The 24,433-nt window shown below is 35.6% G+C and overlaps 2 protein-coding genes across 3 annotated transcripts; one reads left to right on the top strand and one right to left on the bottom strand.

Moving 5' to 3' along the window:
• Positions 1-1,134: 1,134 nt before the first annotated feature.
• LOC113055636 (regulator of telomere elongation helicase 1) lies at positions 1,135-15,206 on the bottom strand. The gene is given in 21 exon segments (XM_074559845.1): positions 1,135-1,308; positions 1,310-1,397; positions 3,011-3,042; positions 4,008-4,103; positions 4,614-4,659; positions 4,661-4,732; positions 4,734-4,764; positions 7,001-7,093; positions 7,182-7,218; positions 7,220-7,304; positions 7,390-7,475; positions 8,588-8,704; positions 8,792-8,869; positions 8,971-9,048; positions 9,324-9,384; positions 10,321-10,434; positions 10,522-10,651; positions 12,602-12,683; positions 13,149-13,220; positions 14,951-15,043; positions 15,168-15,206. Coding segments are annotated over 21 exon segments (1,704 nt in total).
• txlng (taxilin gamma) lies at positions 15,196-23,458 on the top strand. Of its 2 annotated transcripts, none has more exons than XM_026221190.1 (9): positions 15,196-15,581; positions 16,631-16,874; positions 17,246-17,337; positions 17,639-17,809; positions 17,886-18,080; positions 19,434-19,553; positions 19,741-19,908; positions 20,281-20,376; positions 20,789-23,458. In XM_026221190.1, the coding sequence occupies exons 1-9, from the start codon at positions 15,534-15,536 to the stop codon at positions 21,080-21,082; spliced, it is 1,428 nt and encodes a 475-aa protein (XP_026076975.1). In that variant the 5' UTR covers positions 15,196-15,533; the 3' UTR covers positions 21,083-23,458. The 2 variants fall into 2 exon arrangements, with proteins under 2 accessions (XP_026076975.1, XP_026076976.1); XM_026221191.1 differs by lacking the exon at positions 15,196-15,581 and adding an exon at positions 15,646-15,851.
• Positions 23,459-24,433: the final 975 nt, after the last annotated feature.

The raw sequence follows: 24,433 nt of genomic DNA, 5'->3' as shown, positions 1-24,433 counted from the left end.
AATAGCTCACCCACTGTAGGATGAAGGAAGAACATTTGAACTATTGTTTACTAGCTTAAGTTATATGAATATTTTCCCCCTCTTCTCAGATTAAGATTGTTCTTGTTTCTTGTGTGTGGACTTAATTGGTCAAATGTATTGTAATGTTCAATCTATTTCAGTGAATAAATTACATAAAAAGAACTGGCCTCTTTGCATTAATTTTGAAATAAACAAAAATGTCAAAAGTGCTACAGTGTTTTAACACGGTTATCACACCGAAAGTTGTATTTATTTTTTATCTAGCAACTTATAATAATGTGACTACGCAATTCCTCTTGTGCGTGTTGTACTGAATAAAAAAATAAGTGCATGAATTTAATTTTGTATTAGTTTTTGTGCTCCATTAAAAGTTCCCATGTAAAAGTCTTTTATTTTGAGTAAACCTATATTTGTTTAATTCAGTCCTAATAGTGTTATAAATCTTTAGCTGTTAGTATTATTTATTATTTGCCAAACAATTTAATAACTAGAACCCTATATTGTTTTTGGGAAATAAAAATAAATTGTTAATGTTAACATTATCTTAGCATTGTACCTTGTGATGTATTTTCCTGGCAACAAACGTTCATTCCAGTTCAATACATTTTTAACTGTTTTTATATAAAAGCATTCTGGTCTAACATGTTTTTTTCTCTCTCTCTCTCTCAGACAACACATTTTAGTAATAATGAAAAAATGTATAGTGCTACTTAATGGTACTGGGATGATAAAATGGTCGGATGCAAAGTCACTTTCATATTATTTTATCTTTTTTTTTTTTACATTAATGAAAAAGGAACTTGAAAAATGTCAATTTAACAGTGAAGTATAAAACTAATTTATTTCAAAATATTTAATGCAAAATATTTATTGAAAAAAATGCATTACATAAAAACAGTAAAATGTCAGTTGTGCCATATTTATTTTTAAAACGCTTTTGACTCTTTTCTGAGATTCTGATAGGAATATATTTAAGAATAATTAGCATAATTATCTACTACCCCCATAGAAGAATATAATATTTACACTTATTACAAAGAATACCTTGATTCGGTTGACTTGATGCCACGTCTGAACCCTGGTTTGTGACACAATCATTTCCATTCAAGGATTTTAACAGCGCAAAATGTAAATGGTTATTATGAATCTTAAAGAAACTGACTAACGTTCCAGTAGAGCGATGTCTTCATCTCTTTCAGTCAATAAACTCACAACAGTTGACACCATCTGGTGGTAATTGTTTGACGTTTTATAGGCCTGCAAGGCCGAAAACATCTGACGGTTTTTTTTCTGCACCGATGGCCTGTTTGATGTCTGACAGCAGAGAGGAGCACGACAGACCTTCTTTGATGGATGATTGTGGCTTCTGGACTTCACTTCACTGTAAAAATGTCAAACTTAATCAGAGCAAGTTTTATAGATATACAAACGTCTGCATCAAGAAGAGGGTGGCAATCTCTGTAACCCCAAAAAGGGGGACATTTTGCAGGATAAAAACTGAAAAAAATAATCCTAAACCAGTGACAAAGAAATAATAAACATTTCCATTTAGGGATGACATTATGTGTGCACTGCAGAAGTGGCACAGAAGCTGCATCTGAAGTGGCATGAAGATGTATTTACACAGACTGTTCAATGCAGCTCAGAGATGCCATGAATGCATTTACACTTCAGCTACAATACATATATAATGTTAGGAGATTATTGTGTTGAATATAATTCATACTGAATAGAAATTAAATATGAAACTAAAACCATCAACAGGTGCCGACAAGTCATAAGAGTGGCAATTGATTCACTCATTTGATCAATTCATTAAAAATGGCTGCTTTATTCTGGAATTAAACAAGTGACTTGCTGATTTGGAAAAGCATACTGGTAAAATACTCTTACAATTTATGCCAAAAAAAGATACACCAGAAATAGCAATAGTGGTAAACTAGTATACAGTTTTGAATTTAGAAACTATCTTCATGATTGGCTTACTGAATCATTGATTTGTTGAATCATTGGTTATGAACATGATGCTTACTGTAGTTCTAGACTAAATGTGATCATGCATTTACTCGCTTGTACAAAAACAGCTTCAGTATTCTTCAAAATGAATAAAAAAAACTGTGCTAACAATGCAAACTCAGAATATTCTGCAAACCTGCAATAATTAAATCTGTTAAATAACACAACCACACTTTATGTATTTAATCTCACTGCTGACCTTCGATGGTCCATTTCCACCACACAAATAAGCAAACATGACTTTAGATAAACATTACGGAGCCCCGAACATGACATACAGGAAAAAATATTAGGTTAAATAGTGCGCACGATTTACTAATTAATTTCCTCAATGTACTAAAACATGCACACAATTACTATTGTGTTCCCTCGATTTACTATTTCGTTCACTCGATTTATAAATTGTGCGCACAATTTAATAATTCAAACACAATAGTAATTTTAGTACATTGAGGGAATGAATTAGTAAATCGTGCGCACAATTTATTTATTTTTTCTACCATGTCATGTGCGGGGCTCCGTAAAACATCACATTTGTATGTTGATTTTTTTATATACAGCTGAAATAAGAGTGTTATTGTTATTAATTTTATTTTGTGTTAGCAAGTCCAGCTCAGGTGAGAAAAAGTAAAGCGAAAGTAAATGTAATGCATTATTTTCCATAATAAGTAATGCAATAAGTTACTTTTTTAAGGGAGTAAAGCAATCTTTTAATGCATTCCTTTTAACTTTCTGCAACACTGGTGGTTAGTATCGATAAACTCCAATATACCTCCATTTTGCCCATCCCCTCCATTAATTTCTGCAGTTCCCCGGTGAGAAGCACCTTGGTTCAGCTGCTCACTGGGTGGATTCACATCTCAGCTTTAGCTAGAAATATAAAATATAAAAACATTTTATTCATGCTTATTGAGAGAGAAAAAAATAAGCCCTAAATGTCACTGTTATACACTATTTACAAGCGAGATGTTACCTGTGTTCTGCCTGAGAGCCTCTTGCTCCTCCCTGGATAATCATCTCGACATCATCTCAGCTCCATCATGAAAGTTTTTGCAGTAGAGGAAGCCACTGTCTTCTGAAGCACAGCCAGCTAAAGACAGTACAAGTGCATTTACTTTAATACAAAAGAACAAAGGATCATGGCCTGTTCATTTTGATCCACAAATCCATTTATTCTGGGAATCCACTTCATTTAAAGGTAAAGTTTGCAATTCCAAATCCATGATTTAGAAATAAAACACTTTACCTTTAAATGTAGTGGATTACCAGAATAAATGGATTTATGGATCAAAATGAACAGGCCATGATCCTTTGTTGTTGAAAACAGTTCATATTTCATCCCCTTTGTTTTTGAAAGTTCAAAAGAGCAGCTTTATTTAAATAAATAGATATATCTTGTAACATTATTCATGTCTTTGCAATTCCAAATCCATGATGTAAATAAAACAGACATTAATAATGTTACAAGATATATCTATTTATTTAAATAAAGCTGCTCTTTTGAACTTTCAAAAACAAAGGGGGTGAAGTGTGAACTGTTATCAACACTGATAATAAGAAATCATTCTTGAGCAGTAAATCAGCATTTTAGTATGATTTTTAAAGGATCATCTGACACTAAACTGGAGTAATGATGCTGAAAACTCAGCTTTGCATCACAAGAATAAATTACATTTTAAAATATATTACAATAGAAACATTATAAACTGTTATAATATTTAGCAAAATTGCTACACACACACACACACACACACACACACACACACACACACATATATATATATATATATATACGATTAAGTAATATAATACACACACACACACTCGCATACATAAATGTATCATTTTCTTGGATAAATGTGAATCTTTAATTTGACTCAGTTTTTGCATAGTCTTATTATCAACAGCATAAAATAGTCTCCATGCACCAAAAGCTAAGAGCACACAAAAATTCAATCAAGATCCCTCACCCGCTCTTGAACCACTTTAATCTTCCGTTTCCCACCCCTCGATTCATCATCCAGACGTTTGTCATGCTGGAGGGAAAGAGTAGACACGCGACTCGCCTGCAGGGTCAAAAACCAATGAGAGAAAGGGAAAATTAGCCAAAAGATTCGATCACAGTTACGTTACGGCATTTGAGACATTTTTACAGACCTGCACAATGAGCTAATCTCACCAAAGATTTGAGAAGCAGATAAAAACAGATCAAAGGTAATTCCTTACCATTCATGTTTCATTTATTCAGCAAAAATTCATTTTCTAGGTTATTCACATCCAATTTCTCTGAGAAATGTGAAATCCCTGCCTACACCACTGTTTCTTGCACTTAGCTGTCATATGAATTCAAAAACCCGGAAAATGGTGCACAGGTCGCATGTGGCTACTTTTATTATACTTGTCCTCTTTTGGACCACTGCCGTATACATCGCCATCCACTTTCATTACAATTGAAAACAGCTTGCACCAGCATTCTGCATTACATCTCATTTTGTGCTACACTACAGAGAGAAAATAAAACTGGTTTGCAAGAGAGCAACTAAATGATTTCTCTAGTGATTTAATTCTTGTCTCACTCTTTCTTCCCCAACCATGGTGTCTTCCCTCCCTCTTTTGTTGGTTGTCACCTTGGACGTCCAGCAGGCTGACTGGTTTCCTTTTGTTTGTCATCTCCATCTCGTACTGAATGCTGAAAAGCTCCATCCTGCCCAGAATGCTCTTCTGACTCTAAAACATCACAATCATTTTAGCTGACTTGCACTGAACATACAAAATTATGGAAACAATGAGTTTTTAAATCTTTTTAATGAAGTCTCTTATGCTCAGCAACACTCAAAAAAATATTTAACCCCAAAAGTTAAAACTTATTTAATTCAATTAGATGTCAATTTTCCATCCAATGTAATCACATAAATCCAACGCAAAAGTTAATATTTGTTTAAGCTTCACCTTTTCATGTTCAGTTAACGTAAATGAATTAAATACATTTTATGAAAACTGATGAACTGTGATTTAAGCTTGTATAATACATAAACTTTACTCATTTTCAATAACTTACTGTTACTTGCTTTATATAAGCACCTTACATTTTCTTAATTCTATTGAATAAATGGACAAAACATGTTACATTTTCAAACCTTTATTGTTGTAATTGAAAGTGACAAAAGTGAAGTGACATTCAGCCAAGTATGGTGACCCATACTCAGTATTCGTGCTCTGCATTTAACCCATCCGAAATGCACACACACAGAGCAGTGAACACACACACACACACACACTGTGAACACACACCCGGAGCAGTGGGCAGCCATTTATGCTGTGGCGCCCGGGGAGCAGCTGGGGGTTCGATGCCTTGCTCAGGGGCACCTAAGTCGTGGTATTGAAGGTGGAGAGAACACTGTACATGCACTCCCCCCACCCACAATTCCTGCTGGCCCAGGACTCAAACTCACAACTTTTCAATTGCCAGTTCGACTCTAACCATTGGGCCGCAACTTCCCTATTTTTATAATTTTAGCTAACTTGGCAGGTCCTCAACCCAACCACAAGCTCCACACTTCACCACAACGGTAACTCGCACAAAATACACCAATATAAAGTCTTTTAAAATGCCCATATAATAGAGCATTAGACATGAAAAAGTCTCCTTATTATCACATTTTACTAAAAACTGCATAAAATAACACTTTATTTCAACATTTTCTCTCCCCATATCCAGTCCTGTGCAAAGCATGATGGGAAGTGTAAAACTTATTTTGAGGTACTTGATTGAAACATGTTCTTTCAAAATGAAAACTTTATATTAAACCAACGAGTCACAGTTTTAAGTCAGTTTAACATGACACAATCATGTTGAAATGAAAAATAGCCAAAATGGCATTAATTCAACATGAATTGTTCAGGTAAAGTGAACAAATGTGAAAAATCATTTTTTTGAGTGAATGCTGCAATATTTGAACAAAAACACAGTAAAAAACAATAATATTGTGAAATATTATAAAATATTGAAATAACTATTTTCTTTCAATATATTATAAAATCTAATTTATTACTGTGATGCAAAGCTTCAGCATCATTACTCCAGTCTTCACTGTCACATGATCCTTCAGAAATCATTCTGATGTGCTGACTAAATGCTCAATTATTATTTGTGCTCAGTTATTCATAATGATTCTTGTTATTATCAATGTTAAAAACATTTTTTTTGTTGTTGCTTAATATTATGTGGAAAAAAATTTTCAGGATTCTTTGATGAATACTATGTTAATTTAAATAAAATATTTTTTTATTATTATACATTTGTTTTACTGTCATGTTTGATCAATTTCATGTATATTTGCAAAGTAAAAGCATTCATTTCCATCAACCCCCCAAATTTTTGAATGGTAGTATATCATGGCTTCTACATAAACATGAAGAAGCACAACCGTTTCAACATTAATAATAATAAGAAATGTATCTTGAGTAGAAAATCAGCATATCATAATGATTTCTCAAGGATCATGTGACACTTAAGACTGGAGTAATGATGCTGAAAATTCAGCTTTGTGACAGGAATGAATTGCATTTTAAAATGTTACAAAAAAAGAAAAGTTATTTATTTATTTATTTATTTTTTTTAATATATTATTTCACAATATTAGTGTTATTATTATATTTTGAGAACATAAATGCAGCCTTGGTGAGCAAAAGAGACTTCTTTCAAAAACATTTAAAAATCATATTGTTTCCAAATATATGACAAGTACCCTAACTGACAACAAAATTAGTAAAAAATTATAATAAGATATAAAATAATCTAATCCAACTAGGCTGTTTTATAAATCACAGTCTCAGAGAGTAAATTATAATTTAGTTTTTTACTTGACTTTTATATCGATTACTGTAAAAAAAAGAAAAAAAAAAGAAGAAGATGAATAGAGGTGAGCTCACCTAATTTTTGGTGTATTCTGAGAGGCGTCACTGAGCCAGACATGAGCAGGACAGCTGGAGCCTGTGTTGAGCGGCCCGGTGTCTGCATGACTTTTACAGGCCTCTTTTCTTTTCCTAACTGGAGCTTGATACACAAATCAACAAATAAATGTGCACGTCAGCTCTTTTTAGTGTAAAAACAGGTCCACGGTACAGGAAAACACAAAATGGACTTACAGTTTTTTGCGCCGTCTGAAAGACATGAGCCATGGTCACGGACCGTGCAGCTATCGTAAATCTTAACATATGGCCTCACTCATAAAGAAAGCTGATTAAGGGTTTCGGTGCCCCTAGACCTGAAATACAAACCCACAGCATTAATAACTGCATACTAGCTCTCCAATCAAATTGTGAATTGCTGTTGTTGTAATTAGTGTTGACCTGTGATCACAGTGGAAGATGGCTCTAGCAATGGCTTGATTGACAGCTCCAGACGCCTGCTGTCTCTACCACTCCTGTCCAGAGAGTTACTACACAACCAGACGGACCACAAGACACACTACTGTACCTGAACTAAATATAATACACCGCAGGGTTTCTTTACAAACATGTGAGCGTGTACACATCAGTACAGGACAAAATCATTACTTTCCAGAAAATTTTGAAATAAAAATATACATTCAATAACATAATATTCATATAAAATATTTTAAAGGGGTCATGAATAGTTTAAAACTTTTACTCGAGCTTTTGATATATAAGAGGTAATCATACTAAAAGAGCATTCTGTTAGTAAGTTTCAGAACTGAAAAAGTCCTTGTTACTGAAATAAAAGCTTTTATTGACACCAGGCCAGTGAACATTGAATGCCAGATCCTGGAACTTGACGTAATTGATAGGTTAAACTCCGCCTCCACAGAAGAATATCAATGCCTAATTATGTAGCTCCACCCACTTATTTGCAGGTGACGCAGTAGTACATATTAACGAACTACTTTTCTAGCATTTCATGCTTTTACTGAGGACGTTTTCTACATTATGATATAAGGACAGTTGTACCATCCTGATATTTTCACTTTATGCCTAAATATAAAAATGTATTGATTCAGAAATGAAAGCCATATTCATTATAAGAGAAGCATTCATTTACATGACATGATTGCATTGTATTATTAGTGCATTTCTGAGTAAATTAATAGATAACTAATTAATTCATATTCTTCCTGTATAGTTTGGGAGTGAATAGTTTTTTTTTTTGTTTGTTTGTTTAAGAATGTTAAAAACAAAGTCTCTGCTGCATCGAGGCTGTATTTATTTAATCAAAAATACAGTAAAAATAGTAACATTGTGAAATACTACCTCAATTTGCTTTCTATTGTAGTATTTAAAAATGTCATTTATTTCTGTGATCAAAGCTGAATTTTCAGCATCATTCCTCCAGTCTTCAGTGTCACACGATCTTCAGAAATCACTCTGATATGATCATTTGCTGCTCAAGACACATTTCTGATTATTATCAGTGCTAACATAATGTTAATATTTTCTAGAAGCATTTTCTATTTTAAGATTCTTCGATGAATAGAAAGTTCAAAAGGACAGCATAATTTAATGTATTTATTTAAAAATGTGTATAAAAAAAAAATTGTACTAAGTTTCTTTTTTTCCTGCACATCTCTTCCACCCTGGGGGGCAAGGGAAGTCCAGTGACCACAACCCATCGACCGTACGTGTCAGCAAAATCTAACCCCTCACTTGCCTTGAAAAACAAAAAGAAATGTATTGATATTACTGGTTGGTTCATAATGAAAGTATTTTTTACTGCATTAAATATTTATAGTCTCACCTTTCCCCTTCATATGGTGAAGAAGCTGCCTCCACTTGAGTTTGGGTCATTCACCTTGTCATAATAACCATCATTCACCTGGAAGAGAATCCAATTTCAGAGCAGCACTGATTGACAGCATCTATATCAGCTCATGCTGAGTGAACAATTATTACATGACTGACAGCAATAGTGGTTACCTCTGTAAAAGTGCCTTTACCCTTTGGTACTACAAACATGGGCTTCACATGCTCAATGTGATTGGCATGTCCTTTAGCCTGAGAAAGTGAAGGGAGTGGTGAATAATAACTTTACCTGCTACAGTTGGCGAATGAAAAACATTTGAAACTAACTTTCTTTACTTTTTAAGACCTGCAGAAACCCTGAACTTAGCAAGTGTAAACAAAATGCTGTCTGACTTTCTTCAAATAATCAGCAGAACCAGTTTACAAATCCACCTTTTTCTAATCAAACTAACAGCTTATCACATGAATCCATGGACTCATTTGAACTGAGAAGTCAGCTACATATGTTTTGCATAAGCTGCTGCAGCTTTAAATAGTAACTCCAGAGTCTTGTCCATAACGGGATACGAGCCATGTTCACAAACTAAACTGAAACATTTCACACAGAAAACTTGGAATAAACTTGTAGCAAACAAGCCACAAAATACTTTTAAGGTGATTTTATAGCAGTGATAGTTTAGCATCAGAGACATACTTATATCAGTTCATTTTTTCTATTATTACTACAATTTTTAGTTTACATTTTCATTTTTAAACTTTTTTTTGTTAGTTTTAGTAATTTTTTGTAATTTGTATTTGTTTTTTAATAAAAAGTTTTTTATTCTATAACTATTTTTCATTTTTCTATACATTTTAAATATATTTGAATACATTTTTGAATATTTTTGCAACTATAGCCAAATTAAAATAAGTTGAAGCTGATTTATAATCATTATTTTATTTCAGTTAACATTTATTTTATTTCAAGTAACAATTCTTTTTATGGTTTTAGTTATCTATAATAACCTAGTGCTTTTTGTTGTTCTTATTGGACCTTAACAGTCCATGGCCAATATAAATGTCATTTCTCAGACGAAAAATATTTCAATCAGTTTTTATTTTTATATTTTCCATTTTTATTTCAGTTAAAGTTTTGGTTAATTTCAAAATCAGAATGTCTGTTGTCTGTTGTCTGTTTGTCATTTTTAGTAGTGTTTGTTTTTATACTCACTCACACACATATACATACATAAACACATAAAAAAATTACATTTATTCCTGTGATGGCAAAGCTGAATTTTCAGCATCATTACTCCAACATTACTCCTGTCTCCAGTGTCACATGATCCTTCAGAATTCATCCAATATGCTGATTTACTGCTATTATCAATGCTGAAAACAGAAAGTTTAAAAGAGCTTTTGATCAATTTAATCAGACCTTACTACATTTAGTATTAAATTACTGACCCAAACTTTTGAATGGCAGTTTGTCCCTTTAAGTAGAGGATATTGATGTAACTGAACATCCTTTAATGAAACCCTCACCTTCTGTCAAAGGCTGTGCTCAGTTGAACACCACCCAGACCTTTTTTAGTGATACTGACAAAGATCTGATCACGCTGGATGACGTGAGGATTCTCCAAGGATACAGGGAAAGGACTGCAGAAAAACAGCAGAGAATTAGCATCCTACACACATCAACTCAGAAAACTCAGAGGGGACAGCTAGAGGAGAAGATGCACTAACATTTGCATTTCACAGGTGAAGGACGAGCGTGAGAGAGTTTCACTGGTCAGAATGATGCTGCGCACTTCCTGTCTGAGCAACTCCTGCACGCTGAACCCCGAGGAAAAACACCAGTAATGCAGCAAATTCCCTTGAAAATATAAACACACATACTTTCAGGGCCGTGCACAGACCTTTTGAGGGGCATGTGCTGAAACTGAAAAAGGGCACCCCCCCCCCCCCCTTTTTTATATCAAGATTATTTAGTAAGCCTGCATAAAAGGAAGAAATGGTCACATCTTTATGACAAATTCAATAACACAAAATAATAGTCTCAAAAGCTTTAGATTTATTAACGATTAATAACAACCATAATAATAATATTAGATAATTAGATAATATAGATAAACTGGGTTTTAAGGGCTTCTTTAAACCTAATACAACAGCAACCTTCTGTGAGCCATGTATCTGGCAAAAATGTTATACTGTGGTGGACCAGGGATGTTGGTCTCTTGAAGGTCTCTTATTCACTAAACTTTCCCTAAAATAAGCCAGCAATGAAAAAATAAATAAAAATAGTGTGAAAAGTACAGTTGCAGTGAAAAGTATTTCTGAAGGATCATGTGACACTGAAGAGTACTGATGTAATGATGCTGAAAATTCACCTTTGATCACAAAAATAAAATTACATTTTAAAATATTCAAATAGAAAACAGTTATTTAAAATTGTAAAAATATTACACAATATTACTGATTTTGCTGTATTTTGGATCAAATAAATGAAGCCTTGGAATGAATCATGAATTACATTCTGTATGATAAAATATAAAGATTTCAGTGATCTTCTGTAATTTTTTTTTTTTTTAGTTACTACTACATTACTGTAGTAAAACCATGTTTTACAACATTTTATAAAGAGAGTATACAGAGAGTATACCATAACATGATTAGCCTAAATGTTCATAAATTAAGTGTATCAATTATAAATCAAAGAAGAAATTTCTTAGAAATATGTTATCTAGGTGAAGAGGATCACTTGCGCTTTGTGTAAGTTCCAGTACGAAACAGGGGGGGGGGGGGGGGAGCACCTGCTATGATTTTCCGATGGTAAAAACAAATTATATGTTGTTGTATTACTTATCAATATATCGTTTTTGACCAGCGAATATGTGCAAATGTGATTTTTTTTTCTTCTGTCCGTCATTAAAACGGCGACGGCGCCTGCCGCTGCGGGCATCACATTACATTTTCATCTACAGGTTACAAACTAGTTTTTGTAGCTATATAGACGGAGCGCTCAGTTTTTCCTGTGGTAAAATGCATTTGGCCAAATTAGCATTTTATAAAAGATGAAATGCAACTGTATGCACAGGCTATTTAAGTGTTGGCTATATATTGGCTTAGACTAGATGGCAAATGCTAGCCCTCTTTCTCAGGCGACGTCCCACATGTCTGAGTCAGTGAGTCAGTCAGACATCAAATAAATAAAACATTAGCCTTTATAGACATAGTGTTTAGTAGTACTTATTCAAACAACAAGATATTTATTTACCCTTCGCAAATCTTTGTTCAGCTCAGCTGTTGTCTACTGTGCGGCTGCTGTAAAACTTCAGTTGATTCAATGAATATAGAGGGGGCGGAGTTATCAGCTTACTGACAGCTTGAGGATCGAATAAGATTTACACAAACTCGTTTTAAGAACTTTCATTTGGTAAAACAGACAGACAGACGTAAAGGGTGACCAATAGCATTGATAAAAATAAAATAAAAAAAAACACCACCAAAAAAGGGCACTTCGGAGTGTAAGGGCAAAAAGGGCATGTGCTCTGCACAGGTTGAGCCCTACCTGTGCACGTGCCTGCATACTTTCAATCTTTTATAGCTGTGCCATACAAGATTACTTCACTTTTTTCAGCAATTCTTTGTGAACGCTGCATGCACGTGCACCAAAGCAACCAACACTTTTAATATTGAAGCAATAATACCTCTCAGAGTCTCCACGACTGCATAACCCCCCCCCCCCCAAGTTTTCCAGAATATGTGCTTCAGTCAAAGAGTCCTTTTCTTTGCTACACGAGGAATCTGAATTAGAGTCTTATACCTTGTTTCTTGGTAGAGGAAGAAGCCCAAACATCAATCACCTGTTCCTTCCTGAACTTGCTGGTGTCTGGATGAATGTGGACCTGATGTGAGACAGATTCAGGAATCAGAAGCAGAGAGTGACATACAGTACACTATACCGTTCAAAAACTTGGGGTAAGAAATTGTTTTTAAGGTTTTTGAAAAAAAAAAAAAACTGTGAAAAAGCTGTGTTTATTTGAACAAAAATACAGTAAAAACTGTAATATTGTGAAATAGAATTAAACTTTAAGATGACTGCATTCTAATTTAATATACTTTCAAATTTAATATATTCCTGTGATGCAAAGCTGAATTCTCAGCACCATTACTCCAGTCTTCAGTGTCACATGTTCCTTCAGAAATCACTCTAATATGCTGCTTTGGAATTTCACATATTCTTAAAACAAAGGACAAACATCTTGAAACTTGAAATGTACCATTTTGGAGAAAACGGAAAACCTGATGTCCTCAGCCAACTTCATGCACTGATGAAGACAGCATTAATATGAAAATTAACTGGAGCGAACCTTAAACTGCTTCAGGCTGTTTCCCGTCTGTGATCTCCTGCTGCCCTCTGTAGGTTCAGCCCCAAACACCAACTAAATCAGAATAAAGAGACAAACATAATAAATATAGCAAAAATGCAGAATATTACCGACTGATCATTATTGCACATGTGTATCAATGTTGCACTCATAAACAGAAAATCTTTAAAGTCCATTTTATAAATACTCACTCCCTGCTAAATATATCCTGTGATCTGCTCCATGGCTTCCACCACAGCTGTTTTAGTTTCAAAGTTCACAAAATCTCATATATGAAGCTTGATATGAAGAGATGGCATTTTAGCGGTTGTGCATGTAAAACTATTTTTTTATTTTTTTAGTCACTATATCAAGGTCACTGATACACCACTGACCTGTGGGGTTTGGTGATTACTCGATTATTTGCCGGCATCTTAAAACCGTTAATGGATTATTCATTTATTTATTATATACATTTATTTAAGATTATTATGTTGTGCTTTGAGCAAAATATTCCAAAGAACTCCAATACGTTATAACAATATTAATTTATAAAGTGCAACATACATTTTATTTTTGCAATTGTGGTAACATCCAGTTTCAATCCTGCAAAATAATATATAATCATTCAAATCAAATAAATGGAGCCTTGGTTATAAGATAATTATTTCTAATATATATATATATATATATATATGATATATATAAAATCTAATATATATACAAGATCCTCCACATAGAATTAATGATTTCTTTGTCAGTGCTTTTCTCTCTCTCTCTCTCTCTCAAAAAAATAAAAAAAATAAAAAAGAAGCAGTCAATTATTTCTGTTAATAAGAAAACAAAACCATTATAACCAGCAAAAATCACAAAACTCCAATACTACCAAGGTGAGTCTCATACCATCAACATTGTTGCACAAGAGCGGGACGACACTTTTGCTCTGCACATGTGAACCTTAAAATAAGACATAATGCCTTCATTAATATGGAGCTACAGCTCTGACATTTAAAGGGCCCATATGATGTAGCTAAAAATAACTTTATATATATATATATACATATATATTTATATAATTTTGGTTGTGTTAATGCAAAAAGCATACAAAATGTGTTTTTTTATTGGAATACTAAAAGGTCACCCTCGTTTCCTTGTATAAATCTATTTTACACTTAGTTACACTCGGGACCTTAAATTAATTTATTCATTCTTTTGCAACCACATATTTACAAAAAATCTTTTTGACCACACTACTCCACCTGATGAAACCATTTTCTCAGGTTCTCTGGTCTATAAAGAAAATACTCTATTTTTCCTGTTTTCGTCTACTGCTGAAAAAAAAAAACATGAACAAAAACTAAATACTAAAATAAAAATTGCATAATTATAATTGTATAGATGTATTGGTATCGAAGTCAGAGTGTGGTTTGTGTGTATCTACTGAGAAACATGTGTAGACTTGTGTGAATAGTAGGGGATTTCTTCTTCTTTTTCTTATACTGCAAAAAAAATTTTTTATAATGCATTATAATAAACATTGTCACTTATCATTAACATACGCACAACTGAATTTAATCCGAAATAAAGTATGATTAGCATTTATTAGACAACAGTGACATTATGCAAACAAACTGGCACAATCTCAAAATACTAAAAATGAATGAATTACGTTAATGATCAAGACTGATGTTGGTAACAGGATTTATGTCAGTGAAAGTGGAATTTTTTTTGTAATATGTGTAGCTTTTGAAAATGACATACAGGGGTTAAACTTTTAACTTATGTTCTTAAATTCGGCAAAAGACTTTGATCATGTAGTCCTCCAGGCACGAGTATGGAGTGAAGCGAAAGACCACAGTGAGTCCTCTGAGCTTAATAAGAGGAACTTCTCCTTCCCACTGCAGGGCAGAGGCATCTACTGCAGCATTTAAATGCCTTGAAAGCAACCTCACCACCAGTGCCCCTTTAAAGTCTGCTGCCCAGATCAAACCAAATTAATGCCATTTCCTGCATTTGGCAGACTTCCCTGTATTCAGGCTCTGAAGTGTCCAGTGTCCCCATAACAGCTTCATGGGAGCGAGGTGTCTGTATGTCAGCTCCTGACAGAAAGAGAGGACTGTGGGGAGACCAGGCCAGAAACAGGACATGAGCATTTTAACTGAACTATGCAACTGAGACACACATTTGATTTTAACTATTAAAAAAATGCTATTTTTGAATTTTTGCATTTATTTGTTTATTTGACAATATATATACACAATGGAACATTTTACCTAAACCATGTCGAAATGACAAAAAAATTCATGGCATAAACAAATACATGCTGCTTAAACGCGGTTTATTTCTGTTCATCCAGTCTTGCCTCTATTTTCACTGTTTCGTCACAACATGGCGACGCGCTCGGACGCCAGGCACAAAAACACCGAAATCACACAGGTACTGTCCCTCAACCTGCTCACCGCTGAACATTTATTTTAAACATACCACCATTTACATATCTAACACCGAGAAGGGCTTGCTGAACACACGTGAAGGGAGCCAGTAACTGTTAGCCGTAAATGCGTGTGATTTACGAAGGAAGTAGCGTTAGCCCGCTAGCCAACTTACGAGAGCACTTTCAACTCACCTTATCAGAATATTAAAGCTAAACTTTGGGCTCTACCACGGCGACTTGTTGTTATTTCTTTCGCTGATATTAAATTGACGGTAATTATCTCTGTTTTGCAGTAGAGTTAAGAGAATATAAGTGCTGAATGGACGCGCATGTGTGTTGAACGGTGAATGTGGAGTTAGCCTGAGGTTAATCTCTGTAATATTAAAGATTTCACAGCGAGATGGTTTTGGGGTTTAATATTGTAAACTTGAGGCTCATTGGGGGTTTGAGTTGCCATATGATTAAACATAAAGATTAATACATGCCTCTAATGTATGCAACAACAACAACAAAAAAAAACTAAGTATGCTTGAATGCGTATTTTAATGGTTTAATTTTCATAAGGTTTTGTAGTGTAACTGGTCAGTGTTGACGCATTTTCTTTGGCGCAGATTATTAGTCGACACGTGCTTTGAATGAACGCCTCAGTGGTCTTATTTGTTCGTGTCTGAACCCGCCGTTCCCTCTCACTTGTTTAGTCTATGCTGGTTTTTAAGTAACTCTCAGGCTGTGGCTCTAAACTAAGAGAAGTTCATGCATTTGAAAAATAAATTGCTGCCTAGTTAGGGAGCTCACTGGGTTTGAGACACAGCCCCATGTCTGTCTGCAGCACGTGCTGATCTCTCTCTCTTCCTGAATACTGGGTTTGTTTTGCACTTGGTTGTGTTTAAATTTCATATCCAGAACTAGTGTCGGCATCTTTGTTTTGGATGTTATATGTGTCACTTATATGCAGTGATTCGGCGACTAATGTCTTTGCCAGGACTACACAATCTCAGCTTGGTTGATTTAGACTCATCTCCTCACACATTTTTTGTGTTTACGCCGTCAGCGTGCTGAAGTCATGGAGGACATCATTGGGGTCTGTGGTCTAGAAGCCAGAGGACTTGTCGAAGGGAGCAGTTCACCTCCGGATGTGGAGACCCCGTCCCAGGATAACGTGGAGGATTTCAGCGGGCTCGTGAGCAGTGAGGAGGAGAGAGGGGAGACGCCTGGAAGGGAGGACAGTAACCCTGACCCCCTCGATGGGGAGTCGGACCCTAACGCTGAGAAAACCAAGGACCATAATGCATTTGGTTAGTGTTCGCCATTCAAGGAATGTTGTTAACTCGCCCTCAAGTTGTTCCAGACCTGCATACATTTATTTTATCTTCTGAATACTAAAGAAGATATTTTGAAGAATGTAGATAACCAAACATTTTCTGGGTTTCTTTTTAGTTTTTCTCATACAGTGGAAGTCAGTGGGGACCAACAACTGTTTGGTTATCCACATTCTTAAAATCTTTCCATTTTAATTGGTAGACCTGTTTGTTTTTAGACTAAATGTGTGTGTGTGTGTGTGTGTGTGTGTGTGTGTGTGTGTGTGTGTGTGTGTTTTTGTGATGGGATAACGACAGTGATTTGTCAACAACAGGTTATTTTACGCGTATTTCTTTTGTTGTCATAGGCAAAGAGGTTTTGTTGCTGATGCAGGCGCTTCACACTTTAGCCACTCCAGAAGAAAAACTTGCTGCCCTTTGTAAGAAATATGCAGACCTGGTATGTATTTGGGGCTAGAGAAATTATATTGCACAACAAAGGATATTAGGCAATACTTATACTTAATGTCCTTACAGAGAGCGTTCACACACACAAAAAAATATTGTATTATTAAAATGTAGTATATTCTTTGTAAAACACTGCTCTTTTTTTTCTATGCAAAGTAATATACAACTCATGTGGTATGAAAAACGAACAAAAAAAAAGATTAAAGTTTTGATTGAAGTTACTGCAAATGATTTCAGTTGCTGATATTTCAGCGCATCACTTAATACTAATGTGCCCTTCCTCCTTCCTACAGCTGGAGGAGAGTCGCAGCATGCAAAAGCAGGTGAAGGTGTTGCAGAAAAAGCAGAACCAGGTGCTGAAAGAGAAGATCCACCTGCAGAGCGAGCACAGCAAGGCCGTCCTGGCACGCAGCAAACTGGAGAGCCTTTGCAGGGAACTCCAGCGCCATAACAAGACCCTGAAGGTAAAGCCACCTGAGCTCACGCACATCCGAGATTTGATTTGGCCTTTGTTCAACCCGATAAACATTGTGATGGCAGGAGGAGAACGCTCAGCGGTTCAGGGAGTATGAGGAGCGGCGCAAGGAGGCCACGCTGCACTTCCAGATGACGCTCAATGAGATCGAGGTCCAGATGGAGCAGCACAACTCGCACAACAGCAAGCTGCGGCAGGAGAACATGGAGCTGGCTGAGAAACTCCAGAAGCTCATCGAGCAGTACGAGCTCCGCGAGGAGGTGAGGCAACATCTGTCCAATATGCAAAACGGCCGAGTCCTTCGAGCCCTCAGAGAATTAAGATTTGCAGAGGTTTCATTTGTTATATACTCCATAAAAACGTCAAGGCGTTTAATCTGTCCATTCATATTGCTTCTAAAATATGTGACAGGACGATGATATTTAATTACGGTTTCATTTCCTGCAGTTTTAAATTTGATTTGCTTAACCCTAAATGGCATGCAGGATATTTTGCATGTTGAGCTCATTCCAAATAAACAGAACTGCTTGCGTCTTGTGGAAGAACATCGTAGCCGGAACTACTTCTCTCTGTTTATGTCTATGAAGAATCACAAAGGTACTGGGTTACTCCGCCGCGGTACCCCGAAGCAGTCTAAAAGAGTCCGAATAAACACTTATTATAGGTGCACCCTAGTGATTCAGGACAAGCTAAAAACACGGTTTGGAAAATGGATTCATGGTGTACTCGCTTATTATATACATTTTTCTACATTTTGAACACAAAGTAAGTTACGGACCGCAGCTCTGATTGGTTGTTTCTTACCGGGAGCGATGTATTTCTGCAAATGGCAATAGGACACTGGGAGGAGCCAGAGGAGCTTGATTTTTCACAGATTATCTGTCTCATATTCTACTGTCAGGACATAATGACAGGTTTAACAAATATGTAAAAAATAAATGTTTACAAAAGTTACCTACTGCAGCTTTAATCACATGACTCTGTATGAAGGATTAACCATAAGTTCACTGCTGTTCAAAAGTTTGGAATAGGTTGTAGTCTAATTTAATACATTTCCAAATATATTTTATTCCTATGATGTCAAAGCTGAATTTTCAGCATCATTACTCCAGTCATCAGTGTCACATGATCCTTTGATGCTGATTTGCTGCTCAAGTAACAATTATTATTATTCTTCATGTCGAAAACATTTCTTTTCTTCAGCAAGGCTGGATTAAATTGATCAAAAGTGACAGTAAAGACATTTGTAATGTTACAAAAGATTTCTGTTTCAAATAAAAGCTGTTCTTTGAGTTTTCTATTCAACAATTCAGGATTTCTGAAGGATCATGTGACGCTGAAGACTGGAGTAATGATGCTGAAAATTCAGCTTTGCATCACAGGAATACATTTGCTTTAAATTGTAGTATATATTTCTGTATTTTTTAAATATATTTTATTTCAGGTAATAAAAATGTATTATATGGTTTTATTTAACTGTAATAACCTCGGTATGCAGAGTCAAGCAGCAAAATAAACTGTTTTCGTACCGCTAAAATAACTGGAAGCCTCACACATTGAGGTTAAAATTGCCCTTAAATTAAAAACAAAGTCGATAATTTCTCTTTACCCAGCACATCGACAAGGTGTTCAAACACAAGGAGCTGCAACAGCAGCTGGTGGACGCTAAACTCCAGAGGACGGCTGAGCTGATGCGAGAGGTGGAGGAGAAACAGCAAAGAGAGAGAGAGTTTGTGAGTATCCTTGTCATAATCCTAATACAGATCCATAGTACTTGAATTAAGCTATCCTATCCAATAGCATTTCCATTTATCACAGTAGAAGTTGCTCGCTGGTGTGAGAGCTTCTTTACTCTCTGGCACTTGATTTGAGCCAATCACCTGAGCCGTAAATGCCATGTGATCTGTATTCTCTGTTCAGCTTCTGAAGAACGCGACCGAGTCCAGACATAAATGTGAGCTGATGAAGGAGCAGGAGCATCAGTTAAAGCAGCAGCTCACTCTGTACATGGACAAGTTCGAGGAGTTTCAGACCACCCTCGCCAAGAGCAACGAGGTCTTCACCACCTTCCGACAGGAGATGGAGAAAGTGAGTGTGCAGGAAGTGTTCAACAGAGGTCTCTCAAGCTCACCAATGCTGCATTTACTTGGTCAAAAATGTAGTAATATTGGGAAATATTATTACAAATTAAAATAACGGTTTTCTATTTGAATACATTTTAAAATACAATTTATTCCTGTGATGCAAAGCTGAATTTCCAGCATCATTACTCCAGAGTGTCAAATGATCCTTTTATCAGTAAAATAATTCTTATAGGTTAGGGTTTTAATATAGTTGATGATTCCAATTATAACGCTTTCCAACAATGAAATGATCAGACCTGATTGTTTGAAAGACAGTGAATATGGTCTTGTTGGTTCCATACGGAATGACCCGCTTTTGTTTTCTGACGTTAATCAGATGACAAAGAAGATCAAGAAGCTTGAGAAGGAGACCACACTATGGAGGACCAAATGGGAGACCAACAACCAGACTCTACTGCAGATGGCAGAAGAGGTGAGAGGACAAATAGAGCTCTTGTGTTTTTAGACATGAAGCATTTTCTAAATTCAGGTTAACTTAACTTAAAGTTAATTTAGTCTGCAGTTAACCCTGATTCACAAGTCATTTTAACCATAGAAATCAAAAACCTCCTTCGTGAACTGATGGATCTGAAATGCTGATTCTAGGCCTACAAACTGTAGCACGCCTCATTAATAAAGTTCAGCAAGCATGTATAGTTCGGCAAAGTCTTATAAATAAGAGATGGGTCAAGACTGTGTACATACAGAAAAGATGCTCACACAGGAATCGATTGGCGGAATTGGAATTGCTACCCAATCCCAGTTGCTTTTGATCAATTAACATTTATTTTTATTGTTATATTTAAGAATACGTTTTCAAGTTGCTCTTTTTGCTTGTCTCTAAGAAAACGGTGCGAGACAAGAATTACAAGGCCCTCCAAGGGAAACTGGAGAGACTGGAGAAGCTTTGCAGGGCCCTGCAGAGAGAACGCAACGACCTGAACCAGAAACTCTGTGACCTTCAGGGGCCAGCCAAAGATCCTGAGGAAGAAGGTACGGGACCCCCTGACCCTCAGCCACAGGGGCACACCCCAGAGATGGAGAGAGAGGTGGAGGGTTTGGAGCCTGAGACAGAGAAACTCGGGCTTCAGCCTGAGGACGTGGGCTCCACAACATCCAGACAACTCATCGGCGACTGAGCCTGGCCTTCCTTTCTTTCTTTTTTTTGTGGAGGTATATATTTTTGTCTAATAATTATCATAAAATTTAGTGAGGAAAAAGCAGGACATTAGTGAAGACGCTAACTGCTCTATACTTTGGTGGAAAGCACTTTTTACTCCCTGTTTTCTATAATATTGTATTTTCGTAGGAAATGGTCATGTGGTCCCAGACGGCCTCCATGAAGCTTTGTTTCATATGTTTTTCTTTTTTCTCCCCCTTTCTCTGCTCAGCTGTGCTGTGCTTGCACGCTTCTCGTTTCTCTTTAATAAAATGTAGCTCTTCGCTCTGACCTCTAGAATATGAATAAATCATTTTGGATGCAGATAGTGTTTAATATTGCTATTTTAAAATAACCGTAACTAGTCCACAAGGCAGTCCAGCTGTAGATGACCAGATAACCTTGAGACTTGAGAAACAGGGCATTAATAACAGTGAAGATACATTAACACACTCAGCTACTCCTAGGCACTTTGAGTCCAAGCCAAGACTGGTCCATGACAAGGATGCCTCGACTTTAAAGGAAGATGCATGTCTTATAAATAAGAGAAGGTCAAGACTCCTCACTGCCTGGGACTGGTCTTCAAATGGGAATCTGATTAAGGGCTAGTTTGACTTTGAAAAGGCTGCTACATCTCCAACAGTTATGTGAAATACTAAGACAGGGTCGAACAGTCTCACACCACTGAAGCTGAAGAACTTTCTATGGGAGGGACTTTTATGTTCTATGACAGACGAAGAAAAAGCATCTTTACCAGCAGGAAAATGTGTCACATGCATTTATACATCGTTAAAAGTTCATGTCAGCTTCCCAAGCCCTTTTATTTAAGAGACAGGGTAGTTGTTTTTGTTGGATCGGGATTTTCAAGCCACCTAAAGCCAGTCAACCATTGGATTACACAACTGAACTTATCAAACTGTAAAATCAATCAGCTTTTTACCAAAATCATATCATTGACTGACGTCAATTTCAAAAAACCCTCTTTTTATTGATTTTAACATTTCTTAATTTACTAAAAAAAAAAATTTTTTTTAAATAAGGACATATTGTTTGCTGAAAGGGTGAGATTTGTTCATTGTCCTGATGCTGCTGTCAATTAGTCCTGATGACCGCTGTTGTTTTAATTGGATTTGTTTGTGTGTGTGTGTTTTTATTTTATTATTTTTATGGTAGTTCACCCTGAAATATCATAAATTGTCACCCTCATGTCGGTCCAAATCTGTATGTCTTTTTTCTTCTGTGGAGCACAAAAGAAGATATAAAGACTATTTCTACTGTCTGTATGAAAGCTGGTGGGGTTCAAAACAACATCGGACCCCATTGATTTTCATAGTTAGGACAAAAAAAAATATTCTCTGTCATACGTTTGGAGCAACATGAGTACATGACAGAATTTTCAGTTTTGAGGTAAACTATCCATTTTTATTTCATCTAAAATGTACAAGGTTGCATTTTCACTCTTTAACTGAACACAAAACTGACTCAAATTCTATATTTTTGAAAGGGGCCTTGATGTGTTTGATACTGAATATGCTGAATGTGAGTTACCTCTTTCTTTTTTGGACTTTTTTGTAATGAACATGAATAAAATGTCTGTAATTCAATGATAAAATGTTCAGAAGAGCTGGGAACATTCTCAATACTGCTAATGTGAATCTATGTGGAGAACTGAAGTGATGAATGTAGAAGTTACCATGACTAAACATGGCCACACTGGGTCTAGAAACACTCGCACCTCAGGTCCATCACAACATCTGGCTCTGTTCATGTCCTGATCTGAACCTCTGATGCTAACCAGTATTCTGAATAAAACAAAACACATCCAGCGTTTTCATTCAACTAATCCCATTAATCATGTCTTGTAATGGATGGACGGCAAAGTGAAAAGTGTAGGACAAGCCTGTGCTGTTCATTAGAAACATGGGCTGAATGTGTTTAAACTTGCCAAAGTGTAAAACTTGACAGAATTGAAAGTTAGTCCTTCACCAGCTTCCCCAAATTTTGGATAACGATGTTAATGTTCATTACAAGAACATCTCTGCACTTGATTTGCGTGGATTTCCTCATAACGGTTTCACCTCACTGTCAAATATTTTATGATCTCTGCAGAAGTTAAGGTTTGTGAGCATTTATTTTGACAAATACATCTGTAATTGGGGTTAAGGTGTTTTTTTTTTGGCAATGCCCCAGTTTGATTCTCAGGTTATGCAAGAAATCTACCTCTTCAGGTAAGACGTACTGTGAAAGACTCTCGAGAGCTTTTCTTTCTCCCCCAGCTCAGCCCGTGACCCCTCTGATTGTACAACGCTCTTGTAGTTCTGTCTTGCTTTTCAATAAAACATTTTGTAGAATTTTCCTTACTGTGTCATAGCTTGTTTCACAGCGTCTTCACATGTCCAGATACAAAAAGTAGATACGCACCGGAATTTCATGTATTTAGTCAACATTTGAAGTGGATCAAAAGAGTTCATCATTGTCCTAAGAGAAGAACGCATTTTGGTTTTAGGACAACTTTGATGAAAGGTTTCCATCCAATTCAAATGTTGACTACTGCATACACACACACACACACATATATATATATATAAAATGTCAAGATTAACAAAATTCAGCAAGTTTGCAACATTTTACAATTTTGTGCACATGCACACATAAACAGAAATAATAAATTTAAAAAACAGGATGAAATTAAAATTAAAGGCCATCAATGTAAGTTAAATCCATTTAACAGAAATACAGTTCTTTGGGCTCTCTGATTATTATTTTTTATAAACTTTACATATTCTAAATAAACTTTAAAGGATGTTTGAAAATGTGAAAAAAAATTGACTTTCAATAACTCAATTCAGCCCGATGTATATAACGTTTTCTACAAAAGCAAATTCATAATATATACACACACACACACACACACACACACATATATATATATATATATATATAGATATATATAGATATAAAAAAAAAATTAAGTCAGTTGAAATGTGTCTTTCACATGATATATTCTGTGAACAATTTTGACTGATAATACTTTATGTTATACAGTAACAACTTTCCAAAAATGACCCCAAACAAATGAGGGAGACATATTTATGCACACAACTTTTGATGGAAGAGAAGCGATATTAACAAATAAAGAAGTAACTGACGGATAATTCATTAAGTCAAATTGATCTAAAAATAAATGTTTGGAGACCTTACTTCCTACAGTGTTACAATAATTACCCTGATTTCTGAGCAGAGAAAGAGTGGAGGGCTGAAGTCATGTTTTGAATGCCTCTGTGTCTATTTCGTGCAGCCAAACATAACATGTCACTGTGTGATGGACACT

This window comes from Carassius auratus, chromosome 36, assembly GCF_003368295.1.
Source record: "Carassius auratus strain Wakin chromosome 36, ASM336829v1, whole genome shotgun sequence".
NCBI lineage: Eukaryota > Metazoa > Chordata > Actinopteri > Cypriniformes > Cyprinidae > Carassius > Carassius auratus.
The sequence above is the reverse complement of the archived record's forward strand: the minus strand, read 5'-3'. Positions and strand labels throughout refer to the sequence as shown.